The sequence below is a fragment of the Elephantulus edwardii genome, unplaced genomic scaffold, assembly GCF_000299155.1.
Source record: "Elephantulus edwardii isolate Elephantulus edwardi_28Jun2011 unplaced genomic scaffold, EleEdw1.0 scaffold00040, whole genome shotgun sequence".
NCBI classification, from domain to species: domain Eukaryota; kingdom Metazoa; phylum Chordata; class Mammalia; order Macroscelidea; family Macroscelididae; genus Elephantulus; species Elephantulus edwardii.
In genome coordinates this window covers 1,266,046-1,289,109 of record NW_006399790.1, presented here as the reverse complement: position 1 = coordinate 1,289,109, position 23,064 = coordinate 1,266,046, and the positions used below count along the sequence as shown (strand labels likewise).

The window sequence follows — 23,064 nt, the reverse complement described above, 5'->3', positions numbered from 1 at the left end:
TGCTACTGCTGTAAAATGGGACTGATATCAGGGTTGGGGTAAGAATGAGAAAAACTGGATAAATTGTGTATACTGTACTGAAACAGATGAGGGAGAGAATAATTTAAAAGCGATGTATGATAGGGTATTATGGTTATCACAAGAGTCCACAATTAAGGTTGCATAGTGGAATGTACTTGGGCAAGTGGGAGGGGTGCGGGGGGATTGTGTACCAGGGAGGGAGTTTTTCTTTTACTTTTCAAAGAGAGGAGTGAACTGGGGGAGGGGGTGAGGCTGGGCGGGGAGATAAGTGCCTCAATGAATGAATGGAAGTCCAAAATCTCTGTAAATGTTCATTAAAATTATTAAAATGTAAAAAATTACAAAAAACCCCAAAAAAAACCTTACTACAAAGCTACAGTAATTAAAACAGTGCAATACTGGCATACAAATAGACATACAGATGAATGAAGTAGAATTGTGAATCTAGAGGCAAAAAGATGTATTTATTGGTAACTTATTTTAGGCAAGAGTACCGAGACCATTAAATAGGAGGAAGAACAGTTTCTTCAACAAATGGCACGAGAACAGTAGGATATCCATGTACAAAAGAGTGAAGCTGAGTCCTTATTTGATACTATATACAGACAGAATTTAACTAAAAATGGATCAAAGATCTAAATATAAAACCTAGAACTGTAAAGATCATGGAAGAAAAAAAATAGGGATAATGCAAGGTGCCCTGATAACATGGCATAAATGGAATACTAAACATAAAAATGCACAAACATCAACAGATGAAATGTAATGATCTAAAAATTAAATCCTTATGCTCATAAAAAATTTTCCAAACCAGTAAAAGAGAACCCATAGATTGGGGAAAATATTTTGTCTATGATATACTTTACAAGGGTCTAATCTTTAAAATTAAAAATATCCCATCCAGAACCCCCCTAACTTCAGCACTTCAACAAAAAGACAATCTAATTTAAACAATTAAATTTCAAAATGGGCAAATGATATGAACAGTTACTTTACCAAATATATGGAAAAAATGCTCATAATCATTAGTTATAGGGAGGTTACAAATGTTGGTGAGGTTGGGGAGATTAGAACTCTTACACACTGTTAGTGAGAATGAAACTTGGACAATTACTATGGAAAAGGGCATTGCACTTCCTTAAAAATTAGAAATAGATATATTATATGATCCACCAATCCGAATCCTAGGTATATATTCTAAAGAATTAAGAGTCGGCGAGCTCTGGTGGCCTAGTGGCAAGAAGCTGCACTGCAATCCCAGAGGTGAGCGGTTCAAACCCACCAGATGCCCTGCTGGAGAAGGAGGGACAATCTCCTCCTGTACCAATTAGATCCGATTTGACAGTACACACACACACACACACACACATACACACACAGAGAATTAAGAGCCCTGGCATGAATAGACATGCACACTCATGTTCATTGCAGTATTGCTCACAACAGCAAAAAGAGAAGATAATGTAGGTGCCCATAAATGGACAAAGAAATTTAAAAAACCCACTGTGACACATACACACAATGTAATATGATGCAAAGACAAAGAATAAGATGAATCTGGGAAACATCTTTCAACTTGGATAAATATGGAGGATAATATGCTGAGGGAAAGAAGTCAATCATAAAAGGTCAAAGATTGTATGAGACTATTATTATTTAAAAAAGAAAGGTTGTTGTTAAGTGCTGCTGAGTTGGTTCCAACTCATAACCCTATATACAACAGAATAAAATATTGCCTGGCCATGCGCAATCCTCACAATCTCTGCTGTGCTTGAACTCATTGTTGCAGCCACTGTGTCAGTCCATCTCACTAAAGGTCTTCCACTTTTTCATTGACTCTCTTCTTTAGCAAGCATGATGCCCTTGTCTTGTGACAGTCTTTCCTGTTAACATGTCGAAAGTATAGAAGATGAAGTCTCACTATCCTTGTTTCTTAGTAGCATTCTAGTTGTACTTCTTCCAAGACAAATTTCTTCATCCCTCTGGCAGTCCATAGTACCTCCACAGAAGCTTTATTCACAGGGGGGGAAATACCTTAAACAAATTATTCTTTCCCCCCCTAATTTATTTACAAAATTCTAATAAAAATTTGAACAAATTCTTTCCATTTCCCTTACCCCCCCCATCAAATTGCACAACCCAATGATTAGTCTCCTCCCCCCTGTACATCCACATCCCTCTGCTTCCAGCCTCTCACACCTCTCCTGGATCTTTATACTCATTCTACAATAATGGTCTTATACAATACTTACCCTCGTGGAACTGAGTTAGTTCACTCAGCACAATGCTCTCCAGTCCCTCCCAAGTTAGGCAATAATTTACAAAGATATTGCTCCTATATGTTGCACAGTATTCCATTGTGTGAATGTACCATAATTTCTCATTCCATTTGTTTGTGGTTGGACATTTGGACTGTTTCCATGTTCTTGCAATGGTGAATAATGCTGCTATGAACACTGGCGTACAAATCTCCCTTTGGGCCTCAGTTCTCATTTTCTCAGGGTATATTCCATGTAGTGGAATATCTGGGTCATATGGAATTTCTATGTTCAGCTTTATGAGGAAGCACCAAACTGCCTACCAGAATGGTTGTACCATTTTACAATCCCACCAACAACGTGTAAGAGTTCTTTTCTTACCACATCCTCTCCAACAGTTATTACCTGTTGCCCTGTTCAATGTTGCCAGTGCTACTGGAATGAGATGGTACCTCACTATGGTTTTTATTTGCATCTCCCTTACTGCCAGTGATGTGGATACCCTGAGTTGTTCCTGATTCTGAATCATAATAAATAACCTCTTATTTCCCTAATAAATTCTGTAACTGTGAAAAATAAGTAGCTGTTCCTTTGATGTAGACTTCTGAGACTGTGACCTGTACCCTCAGCCCAGGAACCAAACACTTGTATGGCTCCAGTGCAGCCAAAGCATGGACAGATGTATAAGATGACCAGCAACACCACCAAGTCAGCATTCGTCCTTTAGAACAATCCATGACACAAGGATAGAAGAGCTGCATCTGCCCAGGGAGGAAGCCCAGAAGATCGGGAAGGTGCAGGGTAGAGCAGCCATCTAAGATACACTATTGGTTTCTTCATATCTGGAGTGAAGGACAGTGAAGAAAATAAAAGACTCAAGGATATAATGGATCACATAAATCACAGCCTACATGATGTCAAGACCAGATGAACTAGATGATGCCCAGATATACCTACTGAACCTTCTGATGGGGATCACATCAGAGGATCCTGAATAGTATGAAAGAAACATAAAATAGAACAAAAGAATCAATCAAATACACACAAAAGATCAGACTTACTGGTCTGAAATAGATTGGAGCACTCCCTAGATGATCATCCTAAGACATCCTTCTGACTTAGAATGGAAGCCATTCCAGGTGACTACCTTTTGGCTGAATAAAAGGCAGGCCCATAAAGTAAATGATAACACCCAAAAGGAATGTGTTTCCTAAAAACAATTATATGAGATAAAAAAGACAACTGCCCCAAAGCAAAAACGAGAAGGGAAGAAGTGGTAGACAGTCTTGGCAAAAGGAAATAGAGAAATGCCCTACATTCTAGGGAATGCAACCAGTGTCACGGATCCCTCTACGTACAAACTATTGAATGGGACATGAATTTGCACTATAAGCTTTTACCTAAAGTACCATTTAAAAAACCTGTAATAAAACACAGAGATACATTTTTATGACCTTTGATTTGTCAATGGTTTCTTAGGTATCATATCTGAAGCACAAGCAACAATAGAATAAAGAAATAAATCTCATAAAAATGAAAAACTTTTTGTGTATCAAATAACATCATTAAGAATGTGAAAAGATAACTTACAGACATGAGAAACACTTGTAAATCCTCTATCTGTTAAGGGAGCTCTGGTGGCCTAGTGGCAAGAATCTGCACTGCAATCCTAGACACATAGCTCAAGGCCACCAGCTGCTCTACAGGAAAAGGATGTTCAATCTCTTCCTGAATAATTAACTACCTCTGAAAACTGGCCGGAGGGGCAGCTATGGGTTTGTTCCGACTCTAAGGTACACAATAACAATATATCTGATTAAGGTTTCCACTCACAAACTGATTACCATCAAGTCGGAACTGACTCACAGCTGATCCTCCATCAGGTGGCCAATGCTGTAAATCACCCGGAAGAGGATGTCCATCTTTCTCCTGCAGCGTAGTAGGTCAATTTGAACTCCTTACAGACTACACCACTAGAGCTACCTGATAAGGCTCTAGTATCCAGAATATATAAAGAACTCTTGCCACTCAGTACATGGAAAAACAAACCAATTAGAAAACTGGCATAGGACTTGAACAGACATTTCTGTAAATAATTTACATAAATGGCCAAAAAGCACATGGAAGGTGCTCAGCATCATTAGCCATGAGATATAACTTTACACCCACTGTTGTTGTTAGGTGACTTCAATTCAGAACTGACTTACAGCTGACCCTCCAGTGGGTTATCAGAGGCTGTAAGTCACATGGGAGGAGACTACCCCTTGTTCTCCCTCAGAGCCACTGGTGGGTTTAAACTGCTTGCCTTTGCGTTGGCAGCACAACTCTTTACCACTAGGTTACCAGAATTTCCTTTATATTCAGTAGGATGGCTATATAATAATATAACCGGCATTGGTGAGGATGTGGAGATACTGTAATCCTTTTACTTTATGAGTGGGGATGTAAAATGGTAGTCATGGCTGGAAACAATTTGGCCGTTCCTCAAAACAAGACTCACTACTCAGAAAAAGGTCTTGGAACTAGATAATGATGATGGCTGCACAATACTGTAGATGGACTTAAAGTGAAATGTACACTTTAAAAAGGTACATTTTATGTTGTATTTCACTATGACCAAGAAATGTTTGACTCTTCTTGGAAGATACAGCCTAGAAGGCTTTTTGTTGGTTAATATCTGTTAGGCCCGGGCAACGGGGCCAGGAAGGAGAACAAGAATGCAGCCTTCATGCTGGATGGCCTTGCTTGCAGTTGATAAGGTGGACAAACGACCTTGCCAACCTCGCTGAACCAACCGTGGACTGTAAATCAAGAAATGGAATGCAACTCCCTTCTTCTCGAAGACCCCATTATAAAAACCCCCGTCCCTGCCCCCCGGGGTTGCAAATTCTCTGCTCTGTCCCTTCAGGACGGAGGATTCACTCTTAAACCTCATCTCTTTTTCGCTGATTTCTTTCAGGTATATTGCTACACAATATCTAAATTCCTTACTTGCATGTAATCTTTCAATGTGACAATATCCACTTCATCAGTTATTTTGAACTGCTGGAAAAGGCGTTCATCTTCCAAAATTTGGCTAGTAAATTTACTGTTCCCCATCATTTTGCAAGCACTAGATAATGTCTAGAAAGAGATTAAAAAACAAACATTAGAAATAGTTGTATAATAGTATCAACACACACTTTACATAATTGTCTGAAAAATTGTATCAACTATTGTTCCCTTTTTCTAGTAGTTTGTTATTAAATAGTTAAAAAAGAGAAGATTATAAGGAGATTTCAAAAGCATTTAATTTTTTCTAAAGTCATATCTACATGGTTTAAAATATTGTAGAAGAATAAATAGCTGAGTTCACAATCCTTAGGGGACCATAGTTTTTAAGTCTGGAGTGTCTTTCCTCCATAAAAAAATAAAAAATAAAATTCTTCCCTTTTAAAAAAAACCTGAAGACTATAATATCATTTGTGTTGTCAACACAGTGAAAGCTTATCTGCTCTAGGAAATGCAATGAAAGGCATAACTGGGACATGTGGGGCAGTGTGGGGGGGTGGGGTGTGTGTGTGTGTGTGTGTGTGTGTGTGTGTGTGTATTGCCTCTGAGTGAAAACAGATGTGAAGTCTCTAATAGGTTTCAGATTACTTAGCCCTCCCTCTTTCTTGGACTTCATTAGCAATAGTCAAAGAATAGAAGTTTTTTATTTCCTTCCATCTGCCAAATATCAATATTCTGTGCTCTAGGAAAGCGCCTGAGAGGGCAGAGATAGATCACAGAAGATATAAGGGTTTAAATCTAGAACTTCAAAACAGTTCAGTCATGGCTGTTGAAGCCAAATTGAAACAGACTTGAATTTGTAAAATGTAAGTGAACCAGAATGACAATACCCTGCTAAAAACTTAATCTTCTTAGAAACAAGGGCAGCATGTACACTGCATAGTAACCAGATGTCTTCACTGGCAGAGTCCGAAGCAACGGTACCCCACTCAAAGTTGGTGGCTGGCTATACAACTTTGAATTTACATTGCTATTCACAGTCCTGGTCATAATCCACTCTCCCGTATCAGACACTGGAAATGACTCACTACAGCTTTTCTGAGTCTCCCACTACAGAGCTTCAACTTATAACTTTTCCCATGTTGGTTATCATTCTACTTCACCCAAACGGAAAAAAAAAATCAGGTCAGTCCCAATTTTGTTTTATTGGCCCTCAACTGAACAAATCTGAAATAGTATCTGTCTTTATTTACACCATTGTTGTTGTTGCTAGGTGCTATCCAGTCAAGTACAACTCATAGCAACCCTATGAACAAAGTATTTGAAACCTGTTCTATCCTGTGCCATCCTCACACTTCCTGATACATAAGAGACCTTTGTAGCACTCACCATGTCAATCCACCTGGTCTTCCTCTCCTTGGCGACCCTCCACTCTTCCCAGCATCATGTCCTCCAAGCAACATGCCCAAAGTATGTGAGGTAAAGCCTCATTCATTCTTGCCTCCAAAGAGCACTCAGGTTGCACCCTCTTCAAGACATATCTGTTTGTTCTCTTGGCCATCCATGGGATGTTCTTCTCCAACACATCCTTATTCACTGTCCAGCTCTCTGATGCATAGGATGTGAATGGAAAGAACACTGCCTGAATCAGACGCACATTAGTCCTCAAACCAGCATCATTACTCCTCAATAATTTGGAGAGGTCCTTAAATGCAGACTTTCCCAGTGATTTCCTAAGTGCTGGTACAAAGGTTGCTGATTGAAGTTTTTAACAGTTTCAATCTCCTCTCCATCTATAATGATGTTGCCTATCAGTCCAGTGGTAATAATTTTTGTTTTCTTGTCCTTTTTTTGATCTTCTGCAAAAAATGCTTTAATTCCTCTTCACTTTTAGCAAGCAACATTATGTCATATGCATAATGCAGGTTATTAATGAGTCTTCCTCCAATCCTGATCCCACACTTTTCTTCACAAAGTCCAGCTTCTCAGATAATTTGCTTAGCATACAGATTATATAGGTATGGAGAGAGAATACAACTCTGACACACTCCCTCCCTAATTTTCAATCACAGTGTTGCTCAACAGCCTCCTGGTCCAGGTATAGGTTCCTCATAAGCACAATTAAGTACTCTGGGACTCCTACTCTTCTCAATGTCAGCCACAACTTATTATGATCCACACAGTCTAATGCCTTTGCATAGTCAATAAAACACAAATAGACATTCTTAATTTACTCATATGTTAAGTTCAAATTAAGGTCAAAGAAAATTAAAATAAGTCCACAGGAGACAAGATATGATCTTGAATCAATTCTACCTGAATTTCAAGATCATCTTAGGAACCAGTTTGAAGCACTGAGCACCAATGATTGAAGACCAGATAAGCTATGGGATGATATCCAGGATTTCATCCATGAAGAAAGCAAAAGGTCATTTCAAGAATGGAGGAGAAAGAAAAAAATGGAAATGGATGTCAGAAGAGACTCTAAAGATTGCACTGGAATGCCAAGAAGCCAAAACAAAAGGAAAACATGTCAAAGAGATAGAGCTGAACAGAAGATTTCAAAAGTCAGCCCAAGAGGACAAAGTATTATACTAGAATGTGCAGAGAGCTGGAATTGGAGAGCAAAAAGGGAAGAACCTGCTCTGCATTTCTCAAGCTGAGAGAACTGTAAAACAAATTTAAGCCTCAAGTATCTGTCTATTGCACCATACCCTTCTACATACACCGATCCAGTGCTATGAGCTATGAATATACCATGGGTTCAGGTAAGCACAAGGTTTGTTCCTAATTATGTGTCTAAGATTTTGTAATTAAGTTGTAACAGATGCATACAGTTCTTACTTTGCATTAGTGTAAGAAAGGATACTCTGGTGGCTGGTCCCTAGCAAACTGCACTGCCAACTCAAAGGCTGCACTTTTCTGTAAGTCCAAAACCATCAGTGACTTCGTGGGAGAAAGATGGGTAGCCTTGGAAACCTGATGGAACCAACTTGATAGCAGTGAGTTTTTAGAGCAAGAAAAAAAAATGGGTTTTTTTTTACCTTTTCAATTATTTAAAAGCTGCACGTATAGCAAGTGTAGGTAACTGTGATGAAGAATTTGTTGCACTGTGATGAAGAATGTTGGTTCAATCATTTAAAACTGAAAGCAAATTTACATAACCTTAAAAGGCAAGTCTTTAAATTAGACAAATAGACAAATATCTATTTGTAACTCATGGACTGCCTGTAGAAATAATTAACAACTTCCGACTTTCTTTTCCATCCCATGCAAGTATGTGTTAACTCTACTATCACATATTTAGTATCTGTGCTTCTGGCTTATGTGGAGGGAGTCTGGCATAGATGAACATTTTACTGTCTTTTTGATTCTAGAAATTTCTTTTTGCCTCCATATCTCAGACTGTGCTATCTATGAATTTATAGGAACTCTGTGTTATAGTGCTGATTTGTAAGATCACAGAAAAGAGCTTGACACACTACTGGAACTCAGAATCTCTGTTCTTAACTAAATACACACTACAGCAGCATGCTTTAAAATATTTTTTAAGTCCAGTTGTCACTTTGTTATCCAGAATATTCGTTTTCAGTTATTCTTTTTTAAGTTAAAAGATTAGATGGTCAAATATATATGTGGGGACTAAAGAAAGGAAGAAAATATTCAAATGGTTGTAGTTTTATTTCTGATACACTAACCTGAAGGGACAGAAAAAATTTGCTGAAAATGTGGTATGGGATCCTCCTTAGGCAGATAATTTTTGCCTTTTGATTCAAATAAGAGGCAGTATGGCATGTATCTCCATTATGCTTTCTTGCAATTAATTTCCTGTAGGCTTGATTAAACTATTCCCATGGTGACATAAAAAATAAAAACAAGTAACTGTATGCTAAACAGATATGAAAATGATATAATTTCTGCTTTGGAAATTTCTTTAGATAAAACTATAGTTAACTTTAGTAATGTTACTTTAAAGGTATTTATGATAAGTTCCTCCCTACTCTACCTCACCCAGCCACCACCAATAATTTCTCTGAAACCATTTCCTTATTTGTAAAATACCACAGTTGTGTGACTTAGTTGTGTGTAGCCCATTCTAACTCCTCAAAGAAAAACTTGCCTGTCAGAATAGAGCAATCTCTCTGCCCACTTGTGAGAGGTTTGCAAAAGATTAGGTATCTCCTTTCTAGCTGTGTGCAGGCAGATTCAGAAAAGTTGTTCTGAAAAGATACAAGGGGATGCGAAAGAAGAGTCCAGCCTCAGGGGAAAGAGAAGGGCAAACAGAGGCAAGGGTTCAGGATGCCAGCCAGTCAGGCTAGTATTCAAGAGGCAGGTTCTGTTCTTGGGGAAGGAATCAAAGGGTCACAGAAGGGCATCCCTAAATCTGACACCTCCCCTGATACCTAGAATCACTGTGGCCCAAAAGTCCTCAGAGCATTCTGCTACTTGCTTGCCTGGATCCACTCTGGGACTTTTAAATTTACTTTAATGGCTCAAAGCACGTTCCCTTTCCCTGCTTGAAATTACTGGCATTCCTGCAATGAAACGGTTTCTTTGGTTGGAACAGTTCCATTATATATAGGCTTAGAACAAATAAAACTATGTTGCCTTACTCTGTGCCATTTTTACAAACGCCATCATGCTCAAGCCCACCGTTAGTCATTCTATCAATGTTTCTCAAGACATTTTTTGAGGGTTTCCATCTTTCTCTGACCTTTCACTTTCCCTAACATTGATGTCTTTTTTCAAAGTCTGGTCCCTCCTGACAACATGTCCAAAGTATGTGAGACAAATTTCACAATCCTTGCCTCTAAGGAGCCCTCTGGCTACACTTCCTCCAAGACAGAATTGTTTGTTCTTTTGGTGGTGGTGGTGCTGTTATATGCCGTCGAGTCATATATTCAGTATTTTTCTCCAGCATCAGAGTTCAAGGGCATTTCCAACAACACAATCTAAAAAGTAGTCTTTCCCCCCCCCCTTCTTCTTCCTTATTCTTGTTTAACTTTCAGCATAGGAAACAACTGGCTTGGATAACATGGCTTGGATCAGGTGTACCTTAATCTTTAAACTGACATCCTTGCTCTTTAGTACTTTAAAGAGGAGGCCCTTGTCAGCAGATTTTTCACGTACGTACACACACACACACACACACACACACACACACATAGGTATCTCACTGTTTGTTTCTCTGGAGAATCCTAAGATAGCCACTAATTCCATGCCTGGGTATATACTCAAGAGAATTGAAAACATAAATCCCCACAAAAACTTGTCTTTGAATGTTCATAACATCATTATTCATAATAGCCAAAAAGTGTAAATAACTCAAATGCCCATTGACTGTTAATTGGATAAATTAAAATGTGATATACCCAAACAACAGAGTATTGCTTGGTAATAAAAAGAAGCAAGTACTGATATATACTACAACGTTGATAACGTTTTAAAAATTAGTTTTCATTCAGTCACTCACACACTGTTTCATAACAAAAAAATGATCATTATACAATGCCATTATTTACAACACCCTATTGAAACTTCAACGGCACTTAACAACAAAAACAACATTGAAACTTCACTGTACTCTCCCTTTCCCTTTTCCACAACATAGACAACTCTTGAAAACATTTTTCAAAGTAAAAGGAGTTAGAAACAAAAGGCCACATACTGTAATATTCAATTTATACAAAAAGTACAGAATTGTCAAATCCATAGAGACAAAAATTAGATCAGTGGTTATCAAGGGCAAAGAATAGTGAGGAGGAAAAAGATATGAAGTTTCTTTTGGGAAAATGTTGTGGTGATTTTGTGCATATACAAAAAATATGAATGATATACTTTAAAGTGCTAAAGAGCAAGGATGTCAATGTAAAGACTAACGTGTGTCTGACCAAAGATAAGACATTTTCAATTGATTTGCATGGATGTGATGGTTGGACAACAAATATGGAAGACTGATAAACTGATACTTCAGAATTGTGGTGCTGGCAAAAAGTATTGAATGGACTGCCATAAGAACAAACACATCTGTCTTGAAAGAAGTGCAACCATGGTGCTCCTTAGAGGCAAAGATAGTGAAACTTCAATTACTTTTGTCATGCTATCAGGAGACAGTGCTAGTACTTAGAAAAAGACATCATGCTAGAAAAATTAAAGGGTCAGCAAAAGAGAGGAAGACCCTCAATGGGATGGATTGACACAGTGACTACAACAATGGGCTTGAGAATGGGGGAGATCATGAGGATGGCGCAGGATAGGGCAAGATTTTCTCTACTGCTTATAGGGCCAGTAGGAATCTGTGCTACAATCCCAAATGCACATGGTTTGAATCTGCTAGCTGCTCCATGGGAGGATGGGCAATCTCTTCCCATGCGATTAACTACTTCTGAAAACCCGCTGGAGGGTTAACTATGGGTCAATTCTGACTCGACAGTACTCAACTCAACAACAATTGGGCCATTCTGAGTCATAGTCCACTTGATGGCATCTAAAAACAACAATAATACTTTATGCTATAGGAATTATATAACAATAAAGCTGGTTTTAAAAATGCAGAGAAAATATTTTTAATATCAACTCAAACCCACTGCTACTTAATGAGTTGATTTTGACTCACTACAATGCTCCCATCAGGTTTTTGAGGCTGTAAATCCTTACTAGAGGACACTGCCTATCTTTTTCCCATAGAGCAACTGGTGGATTCAGATTGCTGACCTTTAGATTGGCAGTGCAACGTATCCTGGTGCCACCAGAGCTCTTAAAAAGAAAAGAAAGATTGTATACATTCATTTAAACCCTGATATATATGTATATGTATATACATGTATATGTGTGTGTGTATATATATGTGTGTGTGTGTATATATATATATAGTCTGATGGTATAATTTATAGAATATCGTGCAGTTAACCAAAAGGCTGGGCATCTTCAACTGTTTGGATCTCCCTGGGAGAAATACAGCATCTCCTTGGGAGAAATACAGGTAGTCTCCTCTCATTAAGGTTACAGCCTTGGAAACACAATGGAGTGTGGCCATGAGCTGGAATCACTTTGATGGCAATGAGTTAACTTTAGAATTGAGTATATATACCAACTAGGTAGGGTTAGGGCGCTCTGGTGGTCTACTGGTAAAGAGCTACACTGTCATCTCAAAGGCACACAGTTTGAATCTGCCAGCAGCTCCAAGGGAAAAAGATGGACAATCAACTCCTGTGCAGTTTGGGCCAGTCCCAACTTGATGGTACAAAATAACAAAACACATATGAAAGAGGATTTTAATATCTTGCCACGCTGATTATTACTAGAATTACTTTCACTTTTTGTATGTTTGGTATTCTTGTGGTACAGTTTGAACTGGTCTCCACTAGAATGAATTTTCAGCAACTGTAGAACCAAACGAACCATTCAAGCTTCATGGTACATGAAATGCTCTCTTCCAGTTTGAGCTCACTGACAAGGAGCCTGAAAAACCTTGCTATTGACTTTAACTTTCAGGTTTTAAACAGCCCAGATGTCCAACCACAATCGAATGGATTGAGAAATTGTGGTACATTCATACAATGGAACTAGGAAGCATGCAGGAGCAATGATTCTGTAAACTATTACCTAACTTGGGAGAGACTGTAAAGCATTATGCGGAATGAACTAACTCAATCCCACAAGGACAAATATTGTCTAAAACCATTATTGTAGAATGAAAATGAAGATCCAAGGGGGCGAGAGGGTAGATGCAGAGGGATGAAGATGTGTGTGTGTATGTGTGTGTGTGTGTGTGTGTGTGTGTGGTTAATCATGGGATCGTACAATTTGAGGGGGGAAGTAAAGGAAATCGGAAGAATCTGGTTTGAAAAACAATGTATTTGAATTTTGTAAATAAACTAGTATAAATTTTAAAAAACACCCCACAGTATACATGAATGAAACAAAATGTGTATGAATGATTATATAAAACAAAGTACATGTATGAAACATAATATATATGAAAGACTGTATGCAAATCAATAAAATAAATTTTAAAAAAGAAATAACTTGTACATATTTAAAGTGCACAATTTATTGGGTAAATACTTCCCCTTCCTCTTTCTCACCTCCAGACATTTATTTATCTTCTTTCTGTCACTAGAGTTTGTGTTTACTAGAATTTTATATAAATAGAGTTGAGGCTTCTTTTTTTTTTCCAGGGGGCTCTGATCAGCATAATTATTTTGATATTCATCCAGATCTGTTTCTTTTAAGGGATATACTTTCACTCTTTCTGTAAAATGCTTATCTGTTGGATACTTCTCTAAATCTGAACATCTAGATTAAGACACACTAGGAAGAAGGATTGGCCATCCACTTCCGAAACACCAGGTCTCTGAAAACCCTATGTACAACAGAACACACATAGAATGACTGAAAGAGCAAATGAGTATACAAATACAAAGGAAATACAAAGGAGGAGGAACAGTTATAAGCAGACACTAGTGATTGGAACATGGAGTGTGAGAACCATGAATGTAGGAAAATTAGATATTGTTAAGGAAGAAACGGAACGCATAAATATTGACATACTAGGCATTGGTGAGATGAGATGGACCAACATGGGGCATTTTGAGTCAGATGATATATATTACTCCGGAGATGAAAAGGTGAGGAAAAATGGGGTTGCTTTCATAATTAGAAAAGCCATTTCTAGATCCATCTTGAAGTACAATATTGTGAGTGACAGGATAGTATCCATACGCATACAAGGAAGTCCAGTGAATACCACTATCATTCAGATATATACACCAACAACCAGAGCCAAAGAAGAGGAAATAGAAGATTTCTACCAACTTTTATAGTCGGAGATCAATCGATCATGCAACCAAGATGCATTGATGCAAAAGTTGAGAACAGAGAAGAAGATTCAGTAGTTGGAAAACATGGACTCGGTGACAGAAATGGAGCTGGAGATAGAATGATTGAATTTTGCGCAATCAATGACTAACTCATTGCAAACACATTTTTTTCCCTTTTGGCTGTACTTTATTAGAAAATTATCATCAAACAATGTACGATGTGTGATACAGTGGGAAAAACCATGGACAATCCAGCTGCCTAACAAAATCATAGTGTTTCTATTACCTACTGCCAGAAGGTCCATATACGCACTTATTTTATGTCCTTGGAATGACAAGGACATGTCTACTTTATGTCTGCTTTTTGTTGCCTGCCTTGCTAAAAGTAAAGCCAATATACCAACTATAAAAGTTGTATAAGATTATAGTTCGGAGTGGTCACAGGCATAAAATGACAAGTATCCTCAATGAGGAATAACGGGGGATGACATAAATGTAACTTGTATTTCCATTTCAACAACTAAAGCAAGGCCTTCTCTTTTTGACAGCCCCCTTTCCTGTGTTAGTAGAAGCGTGCTTCTTTCCTTAAAGAGAAGTTACCTAACCAGACATTCATAAGTAACTTCCTCATCCAGGTACCCTCTAAAATGACCCCTCAGCACTCAGGCAGCATGAAAGGTCGGCCTGCATTTTGTCTAGAATTGCACTGATTCTGTGGATGTTGGGGTGGAGCCCTGTATTGGCTCTCTCCTCCATGTGCCTTTATGGAGACAGAAAGGACATCACAATCTTACCAAAACCCTCTCTGACCACTCTTAGTACATTGAACTAAAGCAGGAGTTTGCTACATACAGTAAGGTGGCAAGTCCCCCCAAGGGTTCTTCCTACTGGTAATTGAGAGTTCTCTCCACTTTTAAGCCCCCTGCTGCAGAAGTGGGCAGGCGCCTCTGGAGACATCTCTTCCTCACATGCACAGGTTCTACTCTTGGGGATGTGAGGTCACATGTGCCACAGGATGAATCACCCCTGAAGCACTTTTCCTTCTTGATTACCATCTTACATTCCCTCCAGACCTCTTCAATTATAGATTTAAAAACATGGCTAAGAAGGGTTTTCTGTTCACCAATTCAACTGTGTTTCTTTTCCACTGACCACGAGCAAGTCACACCCGAAGATGTGCCTTTCACTCATGGTATCTGACTGAGTCGGGAGAGCAGAGGCCCATGTCGGTCGTGTTTCGGCTCATTTCCCTCCAGGGTGTATGCGCTGATAACGGAGGAGAGCGGAGTACCTCCTGAACACCCTCCCGCACTGTGGACACTGGCTGGGCGTCTCCCTGGGGTGCAGTCTCTGGTGCACTGCCAAGTGAGAGTTCTGTTTGAAAGATTTCCCGCATTCTGGACACTGGTACGGGGTCTCCTTCGTGTGGATCCGCTGGTGCTTGGTCAGGCAGGAACTGTCCCTGAAAGCTTTGTCGCGCTGACTACACAAATAGGGCTTCTCGCCAGTATGAGTCCTCTGGTGCCGGATAAGGCCAGAAATATTCCGGAAAAGCTTCTGGCACTGGTTACAGCCATAGGGCTTCTCACCCGTGTGAATCCTCTGGTGCCTGATGAGGTACGCACTCTCGATGAACATCTTTTCCACACTCTACACTCGTACGGCTTCTCCCCAGAATGGATCTTCTGGTGCACAATGAGAATGAGAGTTGCGGCTGAAAGCCTTCCCGCACTCTGCACATTCAAAAGGCTTCTCTCCAGTGTGAGTCCTCTCGTGCTGGGTGAGGTAGGAGCCGTCGCAGAAGGCCTTGCCGCACCTGCTGCACTTGTAGGACTTCTCGCCCGTGTGGATTCTCAGATGCATCGTGCGGTGAGAGATGTCTGTGAAGCGCTTCCCATACTCATTACAGCAATACGGCTTCTCCCCTGTGTGAGTTCTTTGATGTAAGACAAGCGATGAATTTCCATTGAAGGTTTTTCCACAGTCTACACACTCGTAGGGTTTCTCTCCGGTGTGAATCCTCTGGTGCTGTGTCAGAGCTGAGCCATCGCTGAAGGCCTTCCCACACTTACTGCAGCTGTAGGGCTTCTCCCCGGTGTGGATCCTCTGATGCACAATCAGGTTGTAGTTCTTGGAGAAAGACTTTCCACATTCATTGCAAGTGTAAGGCTTCTCTCCAGTGTGTGAGTTCAGTGATGCAGAACAAGAGAAGAGTTCCATTTGAAGAATTTGCCACATTCGGAACATTTATATGGTTTCTCACCAGGGTGACTCCTTCTATTTTCATTAAGAGATGAACTCAGAGCAAAGATGTCCCCAAAGTCCTTACCTGCATAGAATTTCCTGCCTCTTTTAATTATTTTATGCTCACCAAGGGAGATGAAACGGTTGAGAGATGGAACACTTTCGGGATATTTATAGGGTTTCTCTCTCGTTTGGTTTCTTCCACAGTGATTCTTGTCAATGGACCGACTGAAAGCTTTTACACAGCCATCACCTTCACCCACTCTCTGAGATGCACAGGCTGGGTTACAACCCAAATTGGCTGCATCGGAGCTGTCCTCTGTGAGAATTCTCTGAGAAGCTGGGAGGTCCAAACCTGTGCCCATGTGTGCAATGAATCGAGGATATTCACAAAGGGCTTCTTTAACTCCTGGCTTATCTGGAGGTAAAGCCATTTGGTTCAGATGTCCATTTTGGTTCTAACAGCCCCAGATGTCATCTGAGGAAAAGTCACTGGGATCCTCCTTTGTAAATCCTTCCATTTCCACGTTAGTTGTTTGTTCGTCCTCAGCAACATTCTGAGCTGTCATTTCCAGGCTCGTAGTCCAGGTCCAGATGATCAGAATACATAGGTGTGAACTCAGTTCATCCAAACTTGACTCACTGTTTTGTCTTCCATTATGTGCATTTTCTTGCATTCTTCTTTCAGTAAGAATATTTGGGCTTAGCTGTGATGAAGCACATTGTTCTGCCTTTATCATTATTATTAATAGTTATTAAACACATTTGATGGATTGATTACAGCTGACTCCCTGGTCCATGGGGTTTTCCAGAATCCATATGGAAGCAAATCCCTATGTCTTTCTTCTACAGTACATAGCTGGGTCTAAGCCACCAGCTTTTAGGTAAATAGGTGAAAACTGTTTACCAAGGGACTTCTCAAAAGAGATGAGAGAGCATCAGATCATAAGCCACACCAGCGCACACAGACAGGATGACATCAGACCCGGTGCCCTGAGCAAGATGAGCTGACATTGTGTCCTGAAAGGGCACACCAGGTTCTGCACATCAGTGAATTTGTTTCCTTTCCTTAAATTTGAATACCTTGACTCCCAGAAGCACCCTTAGCCAGTTAGGGGCTGGTCGCAAGCTTTTTCCTAACTCACACCTCCTCTCCCATCCCTTGTCCCTAGAACTCGGGTTAATCCTCTCTGCTGCTGGCTGTCAAGTCAAGTGCTGACCCCGAGCATCTGTTTGCTATCACAACGAGCACAAGCCGTGAAAAGGTCGTGGATCACCGGCTGTTGTGATTCACGGGCTGAACTTCGGATTGGCAGGCCTTTCTTTCTGTTCCATCTTGGTCCAGCAGGTCTGCAAGACCCGGTCAGCATACTAGCAGCCCTCCCGCCGGCCAGGTGCTGGGTGCGCACGAGCTGCACCGACCAGGACATGGATCTGATGGACGGTGGATCCCCAGTGGTCTTCTTCTCTGGGGCCGTCAAGTTCACGACCGCTCCCAGCTGTGCACAACCAATGGGAACCTCGCCGACATCATCGACCCCAGCACTTCCGGTCCCCTAGCAGCCTCCCTCTGCAGCCTAGTGTGTGGCCGTGGGCTCCCTCGTGGCAGGGGACACTGGGGGCCCGGCTTGGGTCGTAGGTCTGAGCGGATGCTGGACCCTTGAGGCCTCGCCACCCCCACCGGAGCCCTTCCCCAGAAGCCCCGTCGACGACCACGTCTACGACCAGGCAGCCACTCGGGTCCTCGCCCGTAGCCCCGAAGGGGGGCGGGGCAAGATCGCAAACACATTTTTTAAAGAGACATAAATGCAGGTTATACACATGAATCTCACCTGATGGTATGCATAGGAATCAGATTGATTACATCTGCGGAAAGAACCTTTAGAGAAGCTCAATATCAGCTGTGAAAACTAGGCCAGGAGCTGATTGTGGAACAGACCCACCAACTACTCATATGCAAGTACAAGCTGAAGCTGAGGAAAATTAAACCAAATCCATGGGAACCAAAATATAACTTTGAGTCTATCCCACCTGAATTTCAGATCCATCTCAAGAACAGGTTTGAGGCCTTGAACACGAATGAGCGAAGACCAGATAAGTTATGTGAGGATATCAAGGGTATTATCTAAGAAGAGTGCACACGTTCATTACAAAGACAGAGGAGGAAGAAAAGACCAAAATGGATGTCAGAAGAAACTCTGAATATTGTACTGGAGTGTAGAGAAGCCAAAGCACAAGGAAGATTTCAAGATACTAAAGAGCTGAACAGAAGATTTCAAAAGGCAGTGCAGGATGACAAAGTAAAATATTACAATGAGATGTGCAAGGAGCTGGAGTCTGATAATCAAAAGGGCTGAACTCGCTCAGCAATTCTTAAGCTCAAGGAACTGAAGAACAAATTCAAACTTAAAGTTGCTACAATCAAGGATGCTTTAGGCAGAATATTAAATGTTCAAGGAAGTATTAAAAGAACATGGAAAGAATATACTGAGTCACTCTATCAAAAGGAATTGGCAGACACAGAAGACTTTAATGAAACAACATATGAGCAAGAGTCTATGGTGATGAAGGAAGAAGTTCAAGCTGCTTTGAAGGAAATAGCAAGAAATATGGCCCCAGGAATAGATGGTATACCAGTTGACATATTTCAGCTAACAGATCAATAGTTATGCCAAGAAATCTGGAGAACAACTACTTGGCCAATTGACTGTAAGAGATCAATATTTGTTCCCATCCCAAAGAAAGGTAACCCAACAGAATGTGGAAACTATAGAAAAATATCATTAATTTCACATGCAAGCAAGATTCTGCTGAAGATTATCCAAAAACTACTGGAACAGCACATCAGCAGAGAACTGCCAGAAGTCCAGGCTAGGTTTAGAAGGGGTCGTGATACTAGGGATATTGTAGCTGATGTTAGATGGACCTTGGCTGAAAGCAGGGAGTACCAGAGGAATGTCTATCTGTGCTTCATTGATTATACAAAGGTGTTTGTGTGGATCATAACAAACTGTGGCTGACTCTGAGAAGAATGGGAATCCCAGAACACTTGATCGTGCTAATGTGAAACCTATACTTGGACCAAGAGGCAGTTGTCAGAACAAAGCAGGGTAACAAAATTGGGAAGGGTGTATGCCAGGGATGTGTCCTGTCTCCATATCTTTTCAACCTGTATGCAGAGCAGATTATCCAGGAGGCTGGGCTCTGTGAGGAGAAGTGTGGTATCAGGATTGGTGGAAGATCTATCAACAATCTGTGTTATGCAGATGACACAATCCTGCTTGCTGAAACTGAGGAGGACCTGAAGTGCTTGCTGCAGAGGGTCAAGGACTATAGCCTTCAATATGGATTGAGGCTCAATATCAAGAAGACAAAGATTCTCACCACTGGACCAATTGGCAGCATCAGGATGGATGGTGAAGATATTGAGATTGTTCACAGCTTTAGTCTGCTTGGTTCCACCAATCAACACTCTTGGCACCAGCAGGCAGGAAATTAAAAGATGTATTGTGATGGGAAAGTCTGCTGTTAGGGACCTCTCTAAAGTACTGAGGAGCAATGGTGTCTCTCTGGAGACTAAGGTGCATCTGATACAGGCCATGGTCTTTGATATCACTTGTTATGCATCAGAGTTGGACAATGAGTAGGGAGAATAGAAGGAGAATTGATGCCTTTGAGCTTTGGTGTTGGAGAATATTGAGGGTACCATGGACTGCTAAGAAAACTAACAGATTCATCCTTGAGAGGGTTAAACTGGGCTAGTCCTTGAAGGCAAGGATTCTGAGGCTTCATCTGACATGCTTTGGACATGTTGTTAAGGAGAGACCGGTCCTTGGAGAAGGACATCATCCTTGGGAGAGTGGAGGGCAGGCGCAGGAGGGGAAGGCCCTCTATGAGGTGGATTGATTCAGTGACTGGGGTAATCAGGATGGGTGTATCGGAGACAGTGAGATTGGCACAGGACAGAGCAGAGTCTAGGGCTGTTGTATATAGGGTCGCTATGAGTCGCAAGTGACTCCACAGCACATAACAACAACAACAATTTTCATGTACTGATAGACATTGGGTTCCCCATCCCCAGTTTTGAGCCATTACAAAGTTGCAATAATCTTCATAGTCAGGGGTTCCTTATAATTTCTCCTGGGTAAATCCCTACAAATGGAGTCTCATGGTAGGTGAATATTTAACTTTTTCAGAAATTGTCAAATTGATTTCAGATGTTGTTATTCCATTTTACATCTTCACTGGCAGTATGATAGTTCCAATTCCTGACTTAGCGAGTCTTTTTAATTGCAGCCATTTTAGTGAGCATGTAATGGGATCTCAGTATAGATTTAACTTGTTGTTAGGTGCTATCAAGTCAAGTATGACCCATAGTGACCTTATAAATAAAAGATCTGAACCCTACCCTATCCTGTGCCATCCTCACAATCTCTGATATACTCAAGTCCATAGCTGCAGTCTGTGTCAGTCTATCTCATTGAAATGTCTTCCTCTCTATCATTTACCTCCACTTTTCTAAGCATGATGTTTCTCTGCAAGGAAGTCTCTCCTAGCAACATGCCCAAAGTATGTGAGACAAAGCTTTGTCATCTTTGCCTCCAAGGAACATTCTGGCTGTACTTTTCCAAGAGGTATCTGTTCTTTTGGCAGTCCATGATATATTCAGTACTCTTCTTCAACATCACAGCTCAAAGATATCAATTCTTCTTCTGTCATCCTTATTCATTGTCCAGCTCTCAGATGCATAGCAAGTGATTGAAAAGGCCATGGCCTGAATCAGATACAACTTAACCTCCAAAATGACATCACTGCTCCTCAGTAATTTGGAGAGGTCCCTGACTGTAGACTTTCCCAGTGCAATATGTCTCCGGATCTTGTCACTATTGGTAGCAAGGGTATTGATTGTGGATTCCAGTAAGATGAAATAATTTAAAATGTAATTTTTTTCTCTCCATCTATCATGATGGTGGCCTAGTAGTACGGAGCTATGGTGACAACCAAAGTCAGGCAGTTTGAGTTCACCCGCTGCTCTGCAGAAGAAGGATGGGCACTCTCCTTCTGTGTGATTTACTGACTCTGAAAACCTACTAGAGAGTCAGCAATGGGTCGGTTCTGACTTGATGGTACACAATCACAAGAACAGATTTATCATACATTTTCAAATGTCCAACAATGTTGATCATTCTCTTGTGCTTATTTGCCATCTGTATATTTTTTTTTGTCTGTTAAATTCTTTTATCCATTCTGGAAAATGGAATTGCTTTCCTTTTTTTTTTTTTTTAATTTTGTGTACGTGTACCGTCAAATCAGATCTGACTGGTACAGGAGGATATTGCGCCTCCTTCTCCGGCAGAGCGTCTGGTGGATTCGAACCGTGTTCCTCTGGGATTGCAGTGCAGTTTCTTGCCACTAGGCCACCAGAGCTCCCCTGGAATTGCTTTCTTATTATTGATAAGACTTCTTTATGTATTCTATATATATATTTTATATATAAGCTCATTGTCAGATATATGTTTCATGAAAACTTTTCTTCCATTATGTGGCTTGCATTTTCATTTTTATGTGTTTTTTAAAGAACAAGGTTCTTAATTATGATAAAGTCTGAGTTGTTGATTTTTTTCTATGTCACACTTTTTTTTGGTCCTATTTAAGAAATCTTTGCCAAACCCAAATTCACTAAGATTTTTTCCTATATATTTTTCCTACTTTTTTACCATTTTAGCTCTTACATTTAGGTCTATGACTCATCCTAGGTGAACTTTCACATGCAATGTATGGAACTTTCAATATCTTTCTTTCTCTGTGTGTTTATGGTTATCCAATTGCCAGGAGCTCTTGGTTTTCCAGTGGATTAAATGTTGGGCTGCTAGCCAAAAGACTGGAAGTTCAAGTCCACCAGTTACTCTATAGGAAAAAGATGAGGCAATATACTTCTATAACAATTGTACAGCCATAGAAACAGTGTGGGGACCTTCTATTCTGTCCTATAAGGTCACTTTGAATTGGCATAAACTTAACAGCAGTGGGTCTGTTCTACTGTTCTAACCTCATTTGAAATGCCTTGATTCCTCTGACAAAAATGTATGGGTCTATTTATGAATTCCCTATTAAATTTTATTGGCCTATGTGTCTATCTTTATGTCATTATTACAATGGTTTCATTATAACTTTGTTATATATATATTAGGAAAAATATTTTAAATGTTAGTTTTCCTAAACATGAACGAAATCTTTAATGAATATTGAAGAATGAAATAAATAATGATAAAATTAAAAGAAATGTATTTAAATAAAGCAGCATCAACTGCTCTGCATAATTGAAAAATCCTGGCCAAGTAACATAGTCCATCTAAATAACATGCAACATCCTATTTTGATGACTGGGGCCTTACAAGCTTGTTAAGCAGCCATGTAAGGTGTAACAATTGGCATCTCCTTGCCCAGAACAAAAAGGAAGAAAATAAAACAAAGATGCATAGAAACAATTAATCCAAAGGACAAATGGACCACATGGCCCTCAACCAAACACCAGAAAAACAATATGTACTCAGTTACCACTGCTGACCACTCTGAAAGGGATCGCATGAGAAAGCCCTAGATAGAGCAGGTTGAAAAGTGTGGATGGCAGCGTCCCTTTTCAGCAGGAAGTAGCTAAGAGAATACGCCATCCCCTTTTCCTTATGACTCAGGGTGAAGTCTCTCTCAGGGAGGAGTGATAGGGAATG

At 40.3% G+C, this 23,064-nt stretch overlaps 1 protein-coding gene across 1 annotated transcript in view; it reads right to left on the bottom strand.

The window, feature by feature from the left end:
- The window catches only part of LOC102850547 (chromosome unknown open reading frame, human CXorf58), a 54,732-nt gene that overhangs the window by 25,480 nt on the left and 6,188 nt on the right, over nucleotides 1–23,064 (bottom strand). The window contains exon 5 of the mRNA XM_006885076.1: nucleotides 5,271–5,402. Coding sequence (XP_006885138.1) covers nucleotides 5,271–5,402 — 132 coding nt within the window. The remainder of the gene's footprint in view (nucleotides 1–5,270; nucleotides 5,403–23,064) is intronic.